Source organism: Suillus fuscotomentosus (genome assembly GCF_016647785.1).
Source record: "Suillus fuscotomentosus strain FC203 chromosome Unknown F5891scaffold_17, whole genome shotgun sequence".
Taxonomy (NCBI): domain Eukaryota; kingdom Fungi; phylum Basidiomycota; class Agaricomycetes; order Boletales; family Suillaceae; genus Suillus; species Suillus fuscotomentosus.
Window position 1 is genome coordinate 192,024 of NW_024539529.1, and position 21,559 is coordinate 213,582.

The 21,559-nt window shown below is 48.3% G+C and overlaps 6 protein-coding genes across 6 annotated transcripts; 4 read left to right on the forward strand and 2 right to left on the reverse strand.

The window, feature by feature from the left end:
- Positions 1 to 39: 39 nt before the first annotated feature.
- F5891DRAFT_1186452 (uncharacterized protein) lies at positions 40 to 2,239 on the reverse strand (the record flags this gene model as incomplete). The annotated part of the gene is made up of 4 exons (XM_041366696.1): positions 40 to 249; positions 302 to 1,099; positions 1,145 to 1,831; positions 1,889 to 2,239. 4 exons carry the CDS (start codon positions 2,237 to 2,239, stop codon positions 40 to 42), a joined length of 2,046 nt encoding a protein of 681 aa, XP_041227929.1.
- A 205-nt stretch (positions 2,240 to 2,444) lies between these two features.
- F5891DRAFT_1127669 (uncharacterized protein) lies at positions 2,445 to 6,790 on the forward strand (the record flags this gene model as incomplete). The annotated part of the gene is made up of 9 exons (XM_041364199.1): positions 2,445 to 3,546; positions 3,593 to 4,030; positions 4,086 to 4,918; positions 4,962 to 5,073; positions 5,128 to 5,600; positions 5,648 to 5,959; positions 6,016 to 6,230; positions 6,268 to 6,347; positions 6,423 to 6,790. 9 exons carry the CDS (start codon positions 2,445 to 2,447, stop codon positions 6,788 to 6,790), a joined length of 3,933 nt encoding a protein of 1,310 aa, XP_041227930.1.
- Positions 6,791 to 8,519: 1,729 nt separating this feature from the next.
- Positions 8,520 to 10,540, forward strand: F5891DRAFT_1023661 (uncharacterized protein). Its single transcript, XM_041361296.1, has 11 exons — positions 8,520 to 8,681; positions 8,736 to 8,801; positions 8,943 to 9,040; positions 9,091 to 9,130; positions 9,177 to 9,249; positions 9,294 to 9,327; positions 9,513 to 9,630; positions 9,681 to 9,701; positions 9,753 to 9,810; positions 9,995 to 10,079; positions 10,163 to 10,540. The coding sequence occupies exons 1-11, from the start codon at positions 8,602 to 8,604 to the stop codon at positions 10,417 to 10,419; spliced, it is 930 nt and encodes a 309-aa protein (XP_041227931.1). The 5' UTR covers positions 8,520 to 8,601; the 3' UTR covers positions 10,420 to 10,540.
- A 2,463-nt stretch (positions 10,541 to 13,003) lies between these two features.
- F5891DRAFT_1186455 (uncharacterized protein) lies at positions 13,004 to 14,878 on the forward strand (the record flags this gene model as incomplete). Its single annotated transcript, XM_041366697.1, has 15 exons — positions 13,004 to 13,083; positions 13,146 to 13,211; positions 13,272 to 13,301; positions 13,357 to 13,463; positions 13,514 to 13,553; positions 13,600 to 13,672; positions 13,722 to 13,755; positions 13,812 to 13,825; positions 13,937 to 14,064; positions 14,119 to 14,139; positions 14,189 to 14,202; positions 14,277 to 14,329; positions 14,400 to 14,407; positions 14,462 to 14,523; positions 14,598 to 14,878. The coding sequence occupies 15 exons, from the start codon at positions 13,004 to 13,006 to the stop codon at positions 14,876 to 14,878; spliced, it is 1,011 nt and encodes a 336-aa protein (XP_041227932.1).
- Positions 14,879 to 16,492: 1,614 nt separating this feature from the next.
- F5891DRAFT_1023674 (uncharacterized protein) lies at positions 16,493 to 18,510 on the forward strand. Its single transcript, XM_041361297.1, is given in 16 exon segments — positions 16,493 to 16,623; positions 16,674 to 16,933; positions 17,016 to 17,081; positions 17,136 to 17,165; positions 17,222 to 17,328; positions 17,379 to 17,418; positions 17,474 to 17,546; positions 17,594 to 17,627; positions 17,686 to 17,703; positions 17,722 to 17,725; positions 17,817 to 17,945; positions 17,996 to 18,016; positions 18,064 to 18,104; positions 18,152 to 18,204; positions 18,275 to 18,282; positions 18,338 to 18,510. The coding sequence occupies 15 exon segments, from the start codon at positions 16,854 to 16,856 to the stop codon at positions 18,432 to 18,434; spliced, it is 801 nt and encodes a 266-aa protein (XP_041227933.1). The 5' UTR covers positions 16,493 to 16,623; positions 16,674 to 16,853; the 3' UTR covers positions 18,435 to 18,510.
- Positions 18,511 to 20,296: 1,786 nt separating this feature from the next.
- On the reverse strand, positions 20,297 to 21,309 carry F5891DRAFT_1186457 (uncharacterized protein; the record flags this gene model as incomplete). Its single annotated transcript, XM_041366698.1, has 2 exons — positions 20,297 to 21,045; positions 21,102 to 21,309. 2 exons carry the CDS (start codon positions 21,307 to 21,309, stop codon positions 20,297 to 20,299), a joined length of 957 nt encoding a protein of 318 aa, XP_041227934.1.
- Positions 21,310 to 21,559: the final 250 nt, after the last annotated feature.

The window sequence follows — 21,559 nt, forward strand, 5'->3', positions numbered from 1 at the left end:
CGGTAAGAGAGATTACAGGTTTCAGAGCAGGAAGACTACCTATTCCGATTCTGGGTATCTCGGCCGTCTGCGCAACTTGCCCAATAGGTAGAATAAGATATTCGTCTTGTGGCGAGACTGCATTTCCTTTGTCTGCTGCAGCTCTGGGCTGTGAGCTATTTGGCCTTGTTCAACATCCAAGCCAACTTCGGAAGTTGGCATTATCGGTGAGGGAGAAACGACCTGAATCTGAACCGAGCCAGGGTGAGCCTATAATTCAATCACTTTAAAACTTTCCTGTATTGATACCAAGAACGCTTACCCATATCAAAGTAAGTCGATCCTGCTCCAAAAAAAACCGGTCAAAGTGACGCGTCGAGAAACCCGTGGGGCAGACAGCAGTAGTGTAAGGATGATTCGTGATAATGTCTGCATCGTCTTCCGTGAAGCATGTCTGAGCCAGCCGACCAGGCCTGCGGATGAGACGACCTGGTGAATTGCAATTGTAGACATTATTCGAATGTTCTAAGCGAGAAATGGCTCGATTAAAGTCCCAGATGTGTACGTAGAAGGAACCCTCTGCAGGGAGTTCTTCCAGTCTTTGTCCAGGTTCAGGAGCACGATCCTGAGGCAGAGCATATGCCATTTTGCTGCCGAACACGCTGATTCGGTGGCTTGGATGATGCGGAAAGTAGCGTGTGTACTTGGGGCCCCACTCTGACCAAGGAATCTCGACAGGTATCTCTGACTGTGTGGCGTTTGTTGCAAAAATGGCCATATCGACGACTAGAATCACCTGCCATGAGCTCGACAGGACCTCCAAAACCATGATTTGTGACTCCAGAGATGTCACGTAGTCAGGTATAAGGTCTGGGTGAACCGCTTGCCCGTGAAACGATGGGGTTGCATGAATAACATAGCGCGGTCGCAGTAGTCCCACAGGACCATAGTCAAGGTCTCGTTGCACACTCGGAAGGACATACGTAATTCGGCGCCGAGGCGAACCATCGAGTTCTAATGTGTACAAGGCCATACCACCTTCCGGGCCGATGACAATGATCCTCTGTTCGTCAAGTAGATGGAAACTCGCCTTAGTCCCACCCAGTTCGTATAAGGAAGACTGCTCATGCTTAGTGACAGAGTTTCGAGAACAGATTGAACTTACACCCTTCGCATGTCCTTTCCTCCAATCTACCACTAGTATGAAGATGTTCGACGTTGATCTGCTGTGGTTCGTGTAGTAATAGAGTGCCACTACACGATCCCCACAGATCGCTGGCTGATCCACAAAGCGGAAATCATGGTCAGGGTCCATTTCAGGAGGACGCATGCAATTCAAATAAGGCCATGGAGAATCTGGGTGCGGACGTTGCGATGAAGCCAACCGAAATGTCATCGAAAAGTCGCGATGAACTAGCATATCAAGGATGCCGTACGACACCATAACCGCAAGGTCCTGAAGAGGGTCAACGACAACTGACTTCGTGAAGGGCATGTCTACCAGCGAGTCGAAGCTCTGCTCCGGCCACGTCTGGGTTGATTTGAAGTTTGTGTCACACTCCCGAATGAAGAGTCTACTGATAACCGACATCCACCAAATCCCACACTTCACGGATTGCAAGCTAGGAATGTACGGGCTGAGAATATTCCCAATAGCCACTGTTTGTTCAGAAACGGAGTTCAAATGGAAATCAGATTGCCACATGGATGCCAATCTCTTGAGTGAATACATCTTGCTAGAAACGTCGACCCAGTCCAGGGTAGGAGTCTCCGTGAAGCCCTGGGCATAAAGCTCCAATTGGATTTGAACGTCGACGAAATTCTGGGCCACATGCCAGAAGGCTTTGCAGGTCTAGCGTAATCCAAAAGTCAGCCCATAAAAATCATAGAACCACGTGAAAGAACGGACTAATACACAGCATGAAAGGTCTTTGAAATGAAGGAGGAGAAGAATATGACATATTAACTCTGTTGGAAGCGAGAATATCCCTATAGCTATCGGTGTAGTTGTGGTTTTAGAAGAATCTGAGACTTCAAGTTGCAACTCGAAATTTTCATGGTCTTCAGAAAGGGGTCGAATTGGCTTTTCCACACTTGACCTAGGAAGAGTCAAGGTCCTATCCACCACGGTGATAGTTTTAGAAGAATCCGGGACTTCAACGTGAAGGAAGTTCGGGTCCTCGGGAAGGGACCAAATCTGCGCTGCCGACCTTGCCCTAGGTGCTTTGAGGATGCGCTGGTGGCTGCTGGCGCACCCCATAATCCTGTGAGTGTGGTCCTGTGTGGATGATGGGGGATGTTGCAGTTGAAATGTAAAAGCTTACGAGTTACTATATATTCACTGTGGGAAGTACAATGACTTTCGGCCGTAATTTGATAGCTTGTACACAACGAGTCACAAGTTTTATGTAGTATATTTTTGTTCTTTCGATTGCTTTCACAATTTTCTATCCTCGACTGTCAAAATGGCCTCAGATGCACTCTCCAGAGTGCTTGCGAGGTTGCAAAATCTACCTGTGATGTCTCTACCCACAGATTATCCGCGATCGACTGGTGCTAATAAACTCATCGAAGCCGCTCATCTGGCAGATCTTTCAGAGCAGACCTCACTCAGTCTTTTGAAGCTTGCTCTTCATGCTGAGAGCGAAGATGGCGGAGAGGACGAGAATAAAACTTCTGAAACTAGACCATCGGCTTTCCATCTACTCCTCTCTGCTTTTCTCGTCCTCCTACACAGGTACACTGCTGATACAGACTTCGTGATTGGCTCCTCTTCTGCCGCTGCAAGCTATCCTTTGATTCTTCGTCTTTCCGTGGAGCCATCAGATTCATTCTGGACTATCGTGCGCCGTGTTCAGCACGTCGAACGCGAGGCCGAAGCAGACCTGCTACCCTACGAGACTATCGTACGGGCTTTACACAGGGACAAAGACGACTCTGTTGAAGCATCTCGTCCTCTTTTCCGTGTCCGTTTCTTCGACGAAACAGATCAGCCACGAGATAATTTTATCCGATCAACTAGCTTAACTTCCGATCTCACCATCTTCGTCACAAGACCTCCCACTACTACGCGCGCCTCTTTAGCTCCCCACATTTCCCTTCGAATTCTTTTTAACTCCCTGTTGTTCACATCCGCCCGCATATCATTCATCGTCGATCAGCTCTCTGTACTTTTAAGGAAGGTATCTGCCAATCCGACTGCAGCGGTTGGTTCTGTTCCTCTCTTGACGGCCGCCCAACGCGAACGCTTGCCTAACCCAACAGCGAATTTACATTGGTGTGACTGGAAGGGAGCCATCACAGATGTGTTTTCCCGTAATGCGCAGAAATGGCCTGATAGGTCTTGCATCATTCAAAGTGTCCCTGCCTCGATTCCTAGCGAGCCGCAGACGAAGCGAACATTCACTTACGGACACATTCGAAGAGCCTCCAACATACTAGCGCACCACCTCCTAGCAGGTGGTGTGAAGAGGGAAGAGGTTGTCATGATTTACGCACATCGTAGTGTCGAGCTGGTCGTAGCTGTTATGGCTGTTCTTAAAAGTGGTGCGACATTCTCGGTTATAGGTACGATCTTTCATGTTTCTTTCAGTTCATTTGTAACTCGGGTCAGATCCTGCATACCCGCCTTCACGACAGATCATATACCTTCGGGTAGCTCAACCTCGCGGCCTTGTTGTCCTTTCAGGTGCTGGCCAAATTGCACCTTCTGTGCGCGAATTCCTATCCACGGAACTCAAAATCCGTGTGGAGGTACCCGCGCTTGAATTCTCTTCTACTGGTCAAATACTCGGAGGCGCGAACGACTGGAATCGATGTTTGAAGGCCCAGGTCCGTCTCGCAGAAACGGATCCTAATGTCATTTTAGGTCCCGACAGCATTGGCACGCTGTCCTTTACCAGTGGAAGCACTGGCATACCCAAGGGCGTTCGAGGACGCCATTACAGTCTCACGCATTTCTTCCCTTGGATGGGCAACCGCTTCCTGCTCACTGAAACATCCAAGTTCACAATGCTGAGCGGGATCGCCCATGATCCCATCCAACGTGATAGTACGTGTTATATTGTCGAGCAGATACACATCTGTTGATGGGGATAACGTTACAGTCTTCACGCCCCTCTTCTTGGGTGCAGAGCTTCATGTACCCACCGCAGAAGACATCGGCACACCCGGCCGTCTCGCAGAATGGATGGACGACAGCAAAGTCACTGTCACGCACCTAACCCCCGCCATGGGTCAGTTACTCTCCGCTCAAGCGACGCGTCAGATCCCATCCCTACGAAACGCATTCTTCGTCGGTGACGTCTTAACAAAGCGCGATTGCCTCCGCCTGCAAGCCCTCGCCACAAATGTGCAGATCATCAACATGTACGGCACAACAGAGACGCAGCGCGCTGTATCTTACTTTGCGATTCCACCCTTATCCGAGGACGCGACTTTCCTCGCCACACAGAAGGACATCATGCCAGCTGGAGAGGGCATGATTGACGTGCAGCTCCTTGTCGTCAACCGCAGCGATAGAAATGTCCCTTGCGCAGTGGGAGAGGTCGGAGAGATTTATGTGCGATCTGGAGGCTTGGCAGAGGGATACCTCGATACCGAAGCTACTGGAGAGAAGTTCGTCAGCAATTGGTTCTCTTCTGCCGCTTTACCCTGGAGGGACACAATTTTGCATCCGCCCCAGGGCCTTGCTGGGCCCGAGTCACGTCATTGGAAGGGCATCCGTGACCGGATGTATCGTTCGGGCGATCTTGGTCGGTATCTCCCTGATGGGCGCGTTGAGTGCACAGGGCGTGCAGATGATCAGGTTAAGATCCGTGGTTTCAGGATCGAGCTTGGGGAGATTGATACGTTGATGAGCCAGCACCCGCTCGTGCGGGAAAACGTCACACTCGTACGGAGAGACAAAGATGAGGAGAAGATTCTTGTCAGTTACTTTGTGCCTCTGCAGGGCTCGAAGCTGGACGGATTTGCCTAGTGAGCTCACGGAGGACGACGAGAAGGTTGATGGTAAGAGTCCAAAGTATAGACGGCTCATCAAGGATATTAGGGAGCACCTCAAAAAGAAACTGCCCAGTTACAGCATACCAACATGTAAGATCGATCATTTCCTTGTTCTACTTCCTTTACTTAACTCTCCTTCTACAGTGTTTGTTCCGCTGCATCGTATGCCCCTCAATCCTAACGGTAAAATAGACAAACCTGCACTTCCCTTCCCCGATACGGCACAAGCCCACGCTGTGCACTCCGAGCCCAAAAAGACTGTTAACGGGCGCACAGCGAGCCCCACCGAACAAACCATGCGCACCATCTGGGCCAGTATTCTCCCGAACGCGCCCACGCCTATCCCCCTCGACGAAAGCTTTTTCGATCTGGGTGGCCACTCAATCCTTGCCACGCGTCTCATTTTCGAGATCCGCAAAATCTTCGTTGTCGAAGCTCCACTTGGCCTTATCTTCGACCAGCCGACTATCACGGGCCTCGCTTCGGCGCTAGATGCGCTTCGTGACCCAGACTTTGGTATCGCTTACGGGGACGCTGAGACGCGCCCTGCGACGCCTGTCAAGGCGTCTGCGAAACTGAGCTCTGCTGTTCAGTACGGACAGGACTACGAGACGCTCGTTCAAGGCTTGCGACCCTCGTACCCGCCAATATCTGAGGACTTAAGTCAGGTGCTGTTACTGTGTTCTTGACGGGGTCTACTGGTTATCTTGGGGCTTTTGTGTTGCGTGATCTCCTGCAGCGCCTTGATAGGGTTCGGAAGGTCATTTGTCTCGTACGTGCGCCCAGCGTCGAACAAGGTGTGGCGCGCCTTAGAGAAGGGTCTGGTGATCGGGGCGTTTGGGATGAGCAGTGGCTCACCTCGGGTAGACTGGAGGTGGTGATCGGAGACCTTGGCCTTGATATGTTCGGTATGGGCGATGAAGTTTGGTCACGAGTCGCTGCTGAGGCGGACGTCGTCTTGCACAATGGTGCCCTGGTGAGCTACTCTACCCTTTCGCATGCATACAGTGATATCTGACACGTGTTGCGCAGGTGCATTGGGTGTACCCATACGAGAGACTTCGTGCACCGAACGTGATCGGTACCTTGACTGCTGTAGAACTCGCCTCGACGACAAAGCAGAAGATACTTGTTTTCGTTTCATCGACATCGGCGATCGACACAGAGCACTATGTGCGATTGTCTGACTCTCTGGCACAGTCTCAAGATTCGCGGAGAGGTATTCCGGAAGATGATGACCTTGGACGGTGCAAGAGTAGGTCTCAAGTCTGGCTATGGTCAGAGCAAATGGGTGTCGGAGAAGCTGCTCTTTGAAGCTGGTAAGAGGGGCTTGCGAGGCCATATCGTTCGGCCCTGGTTATATTGTTGGCGACTCGCATACTGCAGGTATGTAAGCTCCTTCTGTGAGATGTTGATATATTGACTGTGGGGCCCCATAGTGACCAACACCGACGACTTTATTTGGCGCATGTTCAAGGGGTGCGTCCAGCTCGGCTTCGTCCCAGATATCAACAACACTGTGAACATGGTGCCTGTGGATCATGTTGCTCGTTGCACTGCTCTCGCTGCAGTGGAGCCCCTGCCAAACGCTGCACAAAGCGTGCTGCACATTACTGCGGTGCCCCCTCCGACCTTCAACAACATCCTCTCATCATTGGCCGAGTACGGGTTCCCTACACAACAATGCGAGTATCTCGTATGGCGTCGCAAGCTAGAGCAGCACGTCATGGAGGTCCAAGATAACGCCCTTTTCCCGCTCCTCCATTTCGTCCTTGATGACTTACCGACGAGTACCAAAGCCCCCTGAGCTTGACGCCACTAACACTATGACGCTGCTGCGCTCGCAAGGGCAGCAGTGCACGTTCACGGTTTCGGAACAGCTGATGGGAAGATACCTTGCGTGGTTAGTCGGAGCGGGTTTCTTGCCAGCACCATCTTCGCCAGCACCAAACAAGACGTTGCCCCAGTTGGCTAATGGTACCGTCATCAAAGCTGCAGGTCGGAGTGGTGCTTGAGTGACGGGTTGGATATGCAATTTATTCATGCTGTTTTTGGTGTTTTCGTGTGAAGAAGGACTAGAAAGACTGTCGTATTGCCTTCTTGGAGTCGCTCTGCGATGAAAGTTGTAAGACACATGATCATGATTGACAAGTCGGCATATGGTGAGCATGTGATTGGTCGTTTGCCTACCCGTGGTCCGTGGATGAACCTTTGGGCTGAACTTTCCCGAGATGACTTGAAGACAAGACCCGATAGAATGATAGAGGGGGGGTTGATGTCGCGTCTTTCTTGTATCTTGCTTGCAGTTGCAAAGTATAATCGTTCCTACGTGGCATCTTTACCCGCGAGCTCCACGAAAAGTACTATTGGCGCTATGCTGGACCTTGAATACCAGAGATCTGGGTAGACAAGCTAAAGAAGACAATTGGAAAGTGCTTATTTCATCGCCCTCTGTCCTCTTTCTCACCTCGGGAATAGGGGTGTGTTTGGTACCGATATTGCATGCAGTTGGATCTATGCGCGCGCGATGTATCGCTGTGATAAGTTTGTTTGAGTAAGTTTTGGACCAAGTGCGAGCTCTGAGTATTTCCTGTAGTTTCTCTATGGGAAAAGGTGGCCGTGGACTCGAACGAGACGCTTGGAACTTCGAAGGTCACGAGAAAAGGGTTACTTTTAAAAAGATGGGTATTTGTGAGCGTATCTACGATTCAGTTCAGTCGACGGACCTCTCATAGTCAATCACTGATTCATGATATATTGATAGATCAGATGAGGCAGTGCTCTAGCAGCCTAATGCAAACGAAAACAACCGTCGGAAGCTTTGCTAGTAAAGGCTCCGAGGTATAAACAAGCCGCATCCTTATTTGAAGACAGCGATGAGCGCATGGCTGTTATGCCTACTCATCAAGTACTACTTCCAAATTCACATTAAAAAAAGCTTTCACGCGCAAGTGTGTGTCAGTGCCAATGACTAAGGTGAGTATGTGCTCAGCGATTTTGAAGTCTAGACCGTGACGTAGTTACTAGGTATATATGCTCTCGAAGAGCCTCTAGACTCTTGAATCATGCCGAGTACTGCGTTTTGCTATGAATTCCCTGATAGCGCGATACTACAGAACCAGTTACCTATGGCAGAGGGAGACTGGAAGTTCATTGTATGTGATATATGACCCAGGGCGGCAAGCCACATTAAAACTCCGTTACAGTAGCCGCGATCGCGCTTACAAGTTCCTTTAACGTTTTCCCTGGCAATAGACTGTAGTTAACCGCCCTTGGACAATCCACTGCCTTGGGTCCAACCCAGCAACAAGATCGCCTAATATGTCGCTCAATTTTCCATTCCTATATACTCAAGTCTTTCATCGTTTCTTCCATTATTCAAATCCCAATGCTTCTCCATTCCTCTTTATAATCTCTCTTTTCTTTTCAGCCATAAACTGCTTCAACGCGAACCGTCGCCATCGTTATCAATTCGCCCACACAATCATTCTTACTTTTCATTTTTTGCTCTACATCGCCCCTCGATTCAGTCACCACTGCCTAACTTACGCAACGATATATCCTCACGTCCATACCAACTAACCTCAGTGATCTGAATTTTTTGTGTTCATTTCACAGATGAAAGAGCTCAGTATCATAGACAACCAAGCAACGGAGAAGTATCTGCGCATAGCATCAATCTCCATCGCATTATACGAGTAAGGCTTTTTTCAGGCAGTACCGTGGTCACTGTCATGACTGATTTTCTTCAGTTATATCATCACCCTCCCCGCAGAATGGCGGTTTTACCGAAGCCAATCCTCATTTTCTCATCTCCGGTATGTACACATAGGCATCCGTGTACCCCCACTGACAACCACAATACGTCAGCCTTGCCTGCATATTATTCGTCCTCATACGGTATGTCTGTCCTCATCCATCATGCAACTTTTTGGCTGAATTTTATCAAGCTATGGTAGTATCACAGTCATGACAATCAGTAATTACGGTGTCTTCTCTACCGGCTTCACTCAAGAAACGTGTAAAAATTACTATATGATTGCGCCCTGTTTTAAAGGTCGGTCCTATCGATGTTTGCCTACCAGAACTCTATTCACTGCGCGGTAGTTATACAGACTATGATATCACAAGTCATTCTAGGTGTCAGGTATATCTTATGGGCAGCCGGCTGTACAGAATTTTACGTTATCTAGGACATTCAATATCGCAAGGAGGGATAGGCAGATAGGAATTGCATTGGTCGTGCTATACTTTGTCTCAATTGCAGTGAGTCATTACGACACTAGTGTATCATCTCTGACCTGGTCTAGCTGGAGTGGTTCACCAATATGTTTGACCGCATACGTGAGCGCTAGCCTGTGCTTTTATCTCGAGTTCATGTTGACATAGGAACCAACAGCTGTCGTCGTTAATGTACGTCAACTATCCTCATAACAAGACTCGCGCAAACAGCGCACTTTTTAGGGAAAGTAAGCAGTCCCTGTACTAATGTGTTGTTCAAAATCTCATGCACCATAGCTGCACTCCAGGAAATTCTGGTAGAATACTATCGGCATGGTTCTTCTACACCGCTGCGATGTTATATGACCTCGCAGTCTTAACCATCTCCACCGTATATCTTCTGCGGTACAATCCTCTCAATAGCAGGTGCACCTATCCTTTCCCTCAGGTGATTAGAGTCACTGACCTATTGCTAGGCTAGAACAGCTGGTACGGGTGTAAGTCCCTCGATACTCTCGCAGTGATGGAGAGTCGCTCATCGTGCTCAGCTTGATCTATGACGGCATTGGATATTTTGTTGTGCTGACAGGTCGGTACGCTCTACTTGTGCTTGCCACACAACTCTGAATAACATTTATCAGGATCGAACATACTCAACATCATCCTTTATCATACATCCGATATTCAGACCCAGGTATGATTTCTATATCATGGTCCATAGAAGCTTCGTGCGCTCATGTTTATTTCATACTATTAGTCGGCAGGGTAAGTTCTGCAACATCCATCATAGAGTTGCTCAAAGGGCATCACTAGGGCATCAATAGGTTTTGCTGTAATATGGATTATGAGCCAACGGATCCTCATCCATCTACGAGGTGCGCACCGCTCCACAATTTCACCGCTCTTACGCTGACAAACTCGCAATCTCACTCGTTCCATCGCTCCTCCGCTCCCACAGAGCTATCAGAAACAGAAACCCGACGTTCAGAAAACATAGCCGCCATGCGTTCCCCACAAAACGCCCGGGATGCAGCATCCGCCATCCGTTCTCCGCTCACCGCTAAAAGCCACACTGATCCCGAATCCGGACTCAACGATGCGCACACCGATGACATGGAACTCGACATCTGTACATGCGTCAAGCCCACGGTGACGTTGGACCACACGGATGAATGCGGGCTTTCTAGTTCATGGGGTGCCCCGCTGGTGAAATGAATCTGGGCGCGGTGCTATGATATCATTTAGGCAATATATGCACCATATGTAGCATGCAAAGTGTCCGAAAGGCGGACTGTTTAATAACATATCCGCAAAGGTCGGGACAAATGGCTTGTGGAAGTAATAAAGTGATGCATTCCATCCGACGAGTTCGCTGATTCCGAAGGGAGATATGTAAACTGAAATCCTCCCGAGTCGTCGCAATTTCAAATGTAAGGATAGGTACTGAGTTTTCGATCCTCGTTTATTCGTTACAGAAGTAGATGAAAAATTGCCCGACTCCCACCTTGTTGGCGTAAAGAATACTGCTGAGCGACACTAGTTTACTGCGCCTTCGCACAAGGGGTGTGCAAATTTGCAATATACGACACACACCTGTCGCAACTTCGGAGGCTCCCCACCCCTCTGTCACAGTGACTATAACGCCAATATATCCATACATTTCCCTTTTGCACACCTCTTGCCTGCGCAGGTCCTTTATCCCTTGTGTGAAGAATAGTGTGACTAGCGAACTGACGTTGCTCGTCAAACACAGTACCAGCTGCAAAATCGACTGTGATTGATATTATGTAGTACTACCCATGTCGTATTCTACGATTCATAATGTGTCACCCGCGGGTGACCCATACCATCTGCGGACCCACCCGTGGATCCACCCGCACCCGTGGTACTCTCACCCGCACGGGTGCGGGTAGGCCTCTGAAGTTCCATCCACCCGCGGATTGGGTACGGGTGCCACCCGGGTCCACCCATGTCACACCCTATACCAATACGCGATCCTCACAAAGTGTATATGATGACTAGATGTCAATGCTTGCGCTCCAAGGAAACGCATACAAGAGTCCGAGCGTACAAGGGTGCATCGAGGCCAACCGAAGCGCCACCGAAAAATAAAATACGTAGCGGCATTGCTTAGCATCGGGCATGGATGGCGCGATCGATGGCGACTGAGTTCAGCAAGAAGGTGCATGCCTGCCAGACCAAACTTTGTGTGCCACGTCAGTGGTATTTGCGTCGCACGTCCGAATGAACGAAGAGTTCACCCGCAACGTACGTCCGCGCTTGACGGATCGTATGCAGAGACGCTCGTTGTTGATAGTCGCTGACCCTTCGGAAATAGGGTTTGAATATTAAGAAGTTAGACCGCCACGTGGGCGTCGATCCCTCGTAATACATCTTGCTGGAAACGTCGATCCAGTACAGGGTAGGAGTCTCAGCCCTGAGCAAATGCTCGAACAAGTATTAAATGTCGGCAAAGGTCTTTTCTGCAGGCCTAGCACCCAAAGTTAGCCTAGAGGAAACCACGGAAGTACGGGGGGAAAACAGACAGCGACACAGAAGGAAGGTCCAGTCTTAAACGAACGCTTGAACTTCTGAAGCCTGGCATCGTACAACAAATTATTATCTTCAGAATCTATCTGGACCAGAAATTGAATGTTGCGAGTGGTTGGTTCGAGTGACGGTGGTGGTTCAAGTGCCCGTTGTAGACTGTAATGATGTCGACTCTGAGAAGCGACAAGATCTAACCGGTATGGTTATGAATTAACAGAAAATCCGAGGTTTCAACCTTGAGTGTGCGTATCAATGACTCAGTGGCCCAAGAAAATAATACCCCGGTGACCCCACTATTCGCACGTGCTGACACACGCGGCCACAGCAATGACTGTTCGTCGACGGAATCCCGAGTCAGGGCTGAAGCAGACTATAACAATGTGCGACTCTGCGCAACCAGGATGATACGTATGGGTTTTTTGAGGGCTGTAAGAATGTTAAATAAGTAATGGAATCATAGGCAAGACGAAGCAACAGGACGCACCGAACTCAGCCGAACTCCCGCTCTCCCTCAGACTTTGGACGTGAGATTGAGGTACGGTCGCACGAATATTTGAAATCCTCTACGTGTCAGATTATGGATATGATCACCTTGTTCGTTGATTTGAGGGTTTTTGACGTTCTAGGCTAACGTGTGGCAGGATTGTATATATATCTGACAGCATGCGTTCCTTGCAGATAATAAGACCGTACCTTTAAAGTGGGCGAGCCGCAAGACTTGACGGCAATGAGTAACTTTGGAGTGACTGTAATATGATTACAGGGCGCACGCTGAGCCTAAGGGTCGCGTCAAAGTGCTTACATCAGCAGAATCGTTTAACTTGTTCATTGAACATGACCAGGCACATGCAAATGATCATTATTATTGCGAGGACCTTGTCACTGGCCGGCTTGCACGAACGTTTTACCGAATATTTCCGATCTAGGGACGACTTTTGGATTCTGGATGTTTTGACTCTAGGCACTTTTTATTTACCAACGCGGCTCGGAGCACTCTCGGAGCAATTTCAAAGTATAGATGATACAAAAGCTGCCAGTGCGATGCCTTTTCTTCCTCAGTGTTGCTCCCTTTCTCCGCCGAAATCGAAGCGTCCGGTGCAGCAGAAGCCTTGCGTCAATATCAGCAGCTTGCTCAGACACAGCTCTGAGCTACTACATACCCTCCCCCCTCTATCTATCAAGGCTAGAACGTCAGAACTATCTGACAGACTCTTGCTACACCAGAAACAACGCACCTTTCATCTATTAAATGGATCGGAGCTTGGCTTTAGATAGCACATCCTCAGATAACTATTTTCGAATAGCATCCATATCCATCGCGTTTTACGAGTAAGTGCCGTCTTTTTGGTTGAGTTGGAGTCCTGCAATGATCACTATATTCTGAACAACAGTTATCTTATCACACTTCCCGCAGAATGGCGGTTTTACCGAAGTCAACCGTCAATTTTCCGTATCAGGTACTTATAGATACACGGATATCCGATATTCACCTACCGCCGTTGACAAATCTCTATCAGCCTTGCCTGCGTCCTGTTTATTCTCATACGGTATGTTCCGTCCACATCATGGCATGTAATTCTCTTTTGCTTACATTTAATGCAGCTATTTCAGTGTCCTGGTCATGATAATCAGTAATTATGGATACTTCGCCACCAGCTTTACCCAACAAACGTGTCAACATTACTATCTCGCGGCGCCTGCCTTCAAAGGTTTGTCCTATCGATACTCACCTACTAGGACTATATTGACTATGTTGTAGTTATGCAATCTATGATATCACAAGTTATCCTGGGTGTCAGGTATATCCTACTTTTTGCTAGGTGTACAGACTTAAACATCTTATAGGACATTTAATGTCGCAGGGAGAAACAGGAGGTTAGGAATTGCACTTCTGCTGCTATACCTCATCACAGTTTCGGTAGGTTCTTGTTACCAGTATATTATCATCTCTCTTATATATGTTCAAGGTGGAATGGTTCACCAATCTATATCACCGGATCCGTAAGCTCTGGCCTATACGTTGATCATTGGTTTGCATTGACCTTCAGCACCAACAGCTGTCGTTGTTGAAGTACGTTAGTGTTCCTCACAATGAGACCTCACAAACATTGTACCTTTTCTAGGGAAAGTAAGTGATTCCTTTACCACCAGCGTGGGCCGTCCAGATTCTTATAAATCATAGCTGCACCCAATAAATTCTGGCAAGAGATTGTCTGCCTGGCTCTACTACCTCGTCGTGATGTTGTATGACCTCGTGATGTTGACAATTTCCACCGTACATCTTCTGCGCTATAATCCTCTCAGCAGCAGGTGCGCCTCTTCTCTCCTTTTGCTTTATATTCGCTGAACCACTATTGTCATTAGAGTAGGTCGATTGGTACGAGTGTAAGTCTCGTCATCGATAGAATCGATGCGCTTCGCTCATCATCCTTAGCCTGATATATGACGGTATTGGATATTTTATCGTGCTGTCAGGCAAGTCTGCACTGCCTGTGACAATCACCTTCCTAAAATTTCTTTAGCGACGAACCTATTGAACCTCATTCTTTATCATACGACCGATGCCGAGACTCAGGTACGTAGGCTTTTTTTTCGATCCGCTATGGAAGTTGATCCCAATTATGTTGTCTCGCTCCTATTATCAGTCGGCGGGGTAAGTTTCGCATTGTCTGGCGTCAAGGAAATTCAGCTCAGACTGCTTCATTAGGGCATCACTGGGTTATGCTGTAACATGGATTATGAGCCAACAGATCCTCGTACATGTACGAGGTGCGCACCACTCCAGAGCTTGACTGCTCTACCACTGACGTGCGATTTTAATTCACCTCTCAAAGAAATGTCAGAGCCAGACCCTCGACGCCTCGAAAACGTGGTCATCGCGCGTCCCATCACACACAGCAGTGCGCGGAAGAACGCGATGTCCGGTCTCCGCTCACAGTTCGAATCGAAAGGCCACTCTAAAAACTCTAAAAGCCCCATTGGTCCAGAGTTCCCGCCCACATCATCCCGCAATGGGCATCCCGAAGACGTGGAACTTGACGTACGTGTATGCGTCGACCGCTCGGTGAAGGTGGACTATGACTATGACGATTCGAATTCGTGGGATAAGCCGACGACCAAGTGAATCTGGAGGCACCAGCGCTTATCAAGTCATACCTGTGTTCGGTGCTACTAGTATTGTCAGAAGTGCTTTGTTTGCGCAGGTTGCGTATGGGATACGGAAACGGGAACTAAACAAAGCGGTTTCAGCGGTGGAGTTACGGTCAAGGGGCTAGCTAATTTGTTACATTTGAGTTATATCGCCGTATATCTGCATTAATATTGTTACCAGGGTACTATTGGAGTGGTGTATCCGCTACTGTGTGCCTGCATGGGCAAGAGGATAGTGAGTTGCTGACTAAGCTACGGGTGCTACTTCCCCCTCGCATAGGGTCCCACTCCACTGTCTTCGTAACTTTCAACTTAGGGCTGCGTGCAGTGTGTAAGAGTGTGCAGAGGGTTATCACGAACGACAGCAATCACTACGAGACTCGTAGGAAGTTAGTGGGAAGGGGGGGGAAAACTCTACACAGCATTGAGTAATGTACGGGCCCCATAAGTATACTACGGCCGAACCCCCAAGTCTCTCCCCACTGGCAGCTACTCCATACGCCGCTCACCCTAAGGTCCACTGTGGGATGCGCATGTCAGGTAATGAGCGCCACAACATCGCGCATGTCTCACTTCGTATGACTCGCGATCGGCCTGGCATAATACAATGAACGAGTCGAGTGGCGGGGATCCCGGCCGCGGGCCAGACTGATCAGGAGTTTAATGTGAGCGTATGCAGTAATATTGCATTCTTCCCGATGGAAGTAGAGGCTCCGTGCATGTGAGAAAGATCCACAACTCGGCGCATGCGGGTGCAGCGCCAAGGTGACTACGGATGGTGTGCCGGGGGCAGGTTGCAAGGTGAGTAGGTTCAGAGAGCGACTCGGGTATTTTCAAGCCTACGTGTAGGTCCATGACTTGAGCACGAAACGCATCGAACGATTGCTATATCTGAATTCTTCAACTTCAGACCAAATTCGCAGGACCGTGATAAAACCGTGAGGTCGGCCGAGGAGGTGAAGGATTTAAGCGCGCATTATCACGCGTTTTCTCACTTGTGAACTTTTATGAGAAAATATAAAAGTTCCAATGTCTCTATCCTTTATATATATGCATGGTCTCGCTGGTCGCGAGTTGATGATTGCACTAGTGTTCAAATGGTAGATGGCCGTGTGTTCCCATGTTTTGCCATAGTTCCATGCATTGGCCAGTCGTGGGTTTGTTAGGTTCAAATGAGGAGTGCAAGAAAGGCCGCACTTCGTGCGTGTCGGTGAATGCTTGCGGGTTTAAGCAGTAGTGCAAATTTGTTTGCGAGGCAGAGTTTGCAGACCATCTGATGTGAGTGACCAAATCTCCGTACACTCCTTGACATCGACAACATTTCCCCGTTCCCTCGAAGCACGTTCACATATATGATGGGAAGGGAAACGTAGCACCTGGCTGTGTATATGTACATTTGTTCCCCTTGATGCTGTGGCCATGGTAGCTTGGCGCGTATGCAATCTCGACATGGTGGGGGGTGACGCAGCCAGAAATTCTTCGGTTGTTGAAAAGCAAGAAGTTGTGAGATGTCGCGCGCACGGTCAACCGCAATAGTTCACATGTAAGGTGTGATCGCCACACCGATACCTGCTTATATAAGCTGTGGGTTGCACTTTGCAAGAGACTCCGATGAGTCCGATCGTTGAACCTGTCCATGCTTTCCCCGTTCTAATATTGCCTGCTCCAAGGCCTTTACTAATCAGTACCTAGAAAAGCATGGCGCGACTACTACTAATAGTACGTGGATTTTCTATTCATAAGTTTACCTCCCTTCCCTGCGATCCAAGTGAAGTATCCAGTGTGCCCGGGCCCGGTTGGTTTGCCTCTTCCAGTCCGTCATTAACCGTTTCGATTCCAAACTCTATTGGCCTTCTCAATACACCATCACCTTGCCGCTGTCAACTTCCGCAGAGCTACCGCCATCCATAATCACCACGAACGCTACGAGCTTGGTTTCGCATTTTTGAATGAATTCGCGTGCGGTTGTAGACAGCCAAGCTTCGGATAAGTATTTGCGAATTGCGTCCATTTCCATTGCATTGTACGAGTGAGTCTTTCTTTTATCGAGTGATGGACCCATAGTAATGGTCACTGCGTTCTACTTTTTTCTGAACGATGTCTACCTTCAGCTATGTGATAACGCTCCCCGCAGAATGGCGGTTTTACAGAAGTCAACCCTCAATCTTTCACCTCAGGTACGTACACATAACCATCCACGTTCCACAACTGACAAATACGTTCTCGATCAGTATCGCCTGTATCTTATTCATCCTCATACGGTATATTTTGTTCTCATCCCATCATGAATAGATTTTTGCTCACGTTGATGATGTAGCTATGTTAGTATCGTTGTCATGCTCCTCAGCAATTATGGATATTTCGCCACCAACATCACCCCAGAAATTTGTCAACATTACTTCATTTTGGCGCCTATCTTCAAAGGTCTGTCCTGTCGGTGTTCACACGTCAGGACTCTATTGATCACGTCGTAGTTTTACAAACGATGGTATCGCAAGTCATCATCGGTTTCAGGTATGTGCTGTCGAATTTTTGTGTCGCTAGCTGTACAGAATTTTACACCGTCCAGGACATGGAATATTGCAAGGAGAAATAGGCGGATAGGACTTACTCTAGTGCTGCTATTCCTCACTGCAGTTACGGTGTGTTCTTAACGCGCAACCTGACATCTGTCACTCACCCGTTTTAGCTGGAGTGGTTCACCAATATGTTTGACCGGATCCGTAAGTTCTGACCTATATTTTGATCTTGGTTTGCATTGACCGTTGTTTGAGCTAATAGCTGTCACTGATGAGCCTGTACGTCAGCGTTCCTCGTGAAAAGATCTTACGCAAACAGGCGTCTTGTTTTTAGGGAAAGTAAGCGGTGTCTTTACTACCAGTGTGGGTTGTTCAAATTCTTATCAACCGTAGCTGTACCCCAGGAAATGCTGGTAAAACATTGTCCGCCTGGCTTTACTACGTCACTGCGATGATGTATGATCTCGTTATTTTAACAATTTCCACAACGCATCTTCTGCAATATGATGTTCTCAGCAACAGGTAGATATCTTCTCTCTTCGATAACTTCAGAGTTGCTGAACCATTGTTAGGTTGGAGCGAATAGTACGGGTGTAAGTCCCTCACTACTCAATGACATGGCGTCGCTCATTCTACTCAGCCTGATGTATGATGGCATTGGATATTTGGTCGTACTGACAGGCAAGTAGTTTCTGTTTGTACCAATCACCCTTCTAATGTTCCTTCAGGATCGAACGTATTGAACATAGTACTGTATCGCGAGTCTGATATCCAAACTCAGGTAATTAATTATATCTAATTTCCGTATGGTGTGGACACTTACTGTGATGTTCGTCCGCTTCTATGATTAGTCGGCAGGGTAAGCACTTTATCGTCCGGTATCGAGATGCAGAGTGCTCAGAGTGCACCACCAGGGCATCAATAGGTTATGCTGTAACGTGGATCATGAGCCAACGAATTCTCATCCATTTACGAGGTGCGCAACACCCCGGTGTTCTCTTCTTCGGCTGACGTTCACAATTCCCATTACTTCCGTTATCACCCCCCCGTTCACATCGCACAAAAGAAATGCAACAAGCCCCGCATATGGAAAATGTGGTCCTCGCGCGTCCTACACAAAATGCAAAGAACATAATGTCCGGTTTCCTCTCTAAAAGCAATCTCGACTTTGTGACATCGCCGCGTAGTATGCACGTCAACAATGACGTTGAGCTCGACATACGCGTACGCGTTGAGCGTTCGGTGGTCGTAGACTACACGGATGAATCTGGAGGTGTCGCCTAGTAGCGCCTATACCGATCAAGTGATACCAGGTGATGCACCGCTATTTATATATGTCATATCTGCTGTGCCATGTAGTTGTTATGGGTGTTCGTGCACTTGTACTTAGGTCTTGGCATGCAACCTTTGACAGTCTTTGACAGTAGAGTGATTGCGTGATGAGTACTGATTATATATAGGCTATGGAGCTGGGAGCCTGAGCAGTGGAGAGACTTAGGGGAGTGCTGCAGTGGGAAACGGAAGAATATAAACCATAAATGTCCGTTTCTATCTTCACCGTGCATGAATTAATGAGTACAGATCATATCATAGGGAAACAAGTTAAACCGAGGGAAAACCGTCGGCTGATTGAAGTGCGGCGCACCGCCCACTGGTGACATGTAACTTCGAACGATGTCGGCGGCCTATCACGGTATCTATGTTTGACATGCACGTACTAGAGAACTGTTGACTTGATGAAGTCTAAGGTAAGTAGTCTTGGTATGCTACTCAGAGTCATTCTGTTGATACACCCCTTCCGGTTACATAGCAAGAAGTCTGGAGAAATGCATGAGGCCTCATATATAGAAAGCGTAGTCCTTCCGCACAAAATGTGAGTGACGTTATATCAGGTTCCGTTCACTGCGGCTCGGCGACTCGGATGCTGACTTTGTAAAACTGCCGTGTGATGCGCATTCCAATGACATGGAAGTCGACATGCACGTATGCGTTGCAACGTTGAGCCTTCGGTAGTCATAGACTACTCAAGTTACACGGATAAATCCCAGAATTCTTGGGATCAAGATGAATCTGGAGGCGTCACCCTAGTAACTTATGCCCTGTCAAGTGATACCTGGTGATACACCGCTGTTCAAATATACGCCGTGCCATGTAACTTTAATGGTAGCTGTTTTCAGTTCCGTGTACTAGTGGGTCCATCATTGGCAACTTTTGGCAGTGGATGACGAGCACTATTATATATAGGCTATTAGGCCAGGAACTAAACAGCAATTCGAGTGGTGGAAGGTGGCGCTACAATACATATGGAATGAAAGAACTTCATAGACGTTTCTACCACTACCATGCATGAATTGATTAGCAGAGATGTGGGGAAACAGGCTAGAATAAGGGGGAAACTAGGTTCAAGAGTCGAATGACGCGCGGTACACTGCCCGCTTGTAATATGTAAGTTCGAGTAATGTAGGCGGTCTCCATCTAGTATGATGTGTTAGACTCCAGCCTCGGCAAGCAAACAATTGACTTGACTTGATGGGGTGGTGTAGTCGTGGTATGAGGTACAAGGGGCTATGAAGACCTAACATCAACAACATTTTGACAACGGGGATCAAAACCTACAGTGAAGTGCTGTCCAACATTGGTCCAACATGTAAGGTATATCTAAAGTATGAGACCCCAAACCCGGCAAGTAAAATATTGATCTGATGCAGGAAAGCAGTCATGGTATTAGGTATAAGGCTATAGAGGCAAAAACCCAGTGATACAGTTTGAGAGCGAGGATGAGCTACAACTGAAAATATATACTAGTATACATCACGAACGGTAATGCTCGCTGTGAGATATCGTAGGAAGGACAACAGAGAAGCAAAAAAAAACTAAACTATCGTTTCAGCAGACGTGATCAACGATGTACTATGTGGCTGGGACCTCAGTCTCTTGGCTATCCAACTTAGCCCCCACGCACCGGCCCGCCCTAAGATCCACTGCGCGATGCGCATGCCAGGTACGAGCCCTATCACATCACGCATGTCCCACACGTCACGATGATACGTTATCCGTCCCTGTTCATTGAAGCTTAGGCACGTGATGACGTGAAGCTGGAGGTGCAATGGCGATGGAACCGCGAAAGGCGTACCGGGAACTGGGAGTGAGGGAGTGACTAGCGAGAGCTCGTGTATAGTTTCACTTGCAGGCGTAGACCCGGTCGTGCGCAGGGAGAGCGACTTGGGTATCTTGAAGCCCATATGCAAGTCTGGGAAGAGTAGGATGTTGAGCGTGTGCTCGACGATGCTTCTTTTGTGGCCGTCTGTGAGTATGGTGAGAAGGCTGTTCTGGAGGTAGAGACTAGGAGACGGACCGAAGCTCTCGCTCTCGTTAAATTCTTCAATTTCTGACCAGATACGCAGAACACGAAACCAAGGGTCCGAGTTGACGGATTCTTTGATGAAGACTCGGGGAAGCAGGGCGCTGAATATTTTGGATGGCTTTGGAATGTCGACTATGGAAAACTGGCGCACGAGGGCGTGAATATCTGCAATGAGGGTGCGAGACGTGGCAGTGATCAGGGGGTTTTCATAACTTTTTGTAGCGTCAGTATTGCAGTAAATAAGAACATGATGGTATCCTTACACTGGAGACAAAGGTGAGCGAAAGTAAGGAAGATATCCAATATCCACTGACCTGCGCGAGTTTCATAGAAGAGCTCCGCCGTATCCAGAAAGCTCGTGGATGGAGAATTATCGTATACAAAGTCGCAGACTTGATATGTGAGGGGGTTACATGTTACCATAGACAGCTCTGAATGTTTCAGGTCGGCTGGTTGCAGCTCAGACATGATCCCCGATGTGCCGGGTGTGCCTGAGGTAGGGAAAGGAATGGTGGACGTCATGTCAAACGATGACTAGAAGGATATGGATGCTGATGCACTGCTCGTCGTCGTGGTGCACCACGACGAGCGGGAGGAGGCCTAACTTGAAGGTGGCGGAAGGATCATTACCATTTTTAGCCACTTCATTAGCCAACTCAGTGAATTCGACGTCCCACGATTCTTGGAGTCTTTGCTGAACATTAACTTGTAACTTATAAGTTATGAGATGGCGCCGGCATGACATTAATCTAAATCACTTCCTGGAAGGATA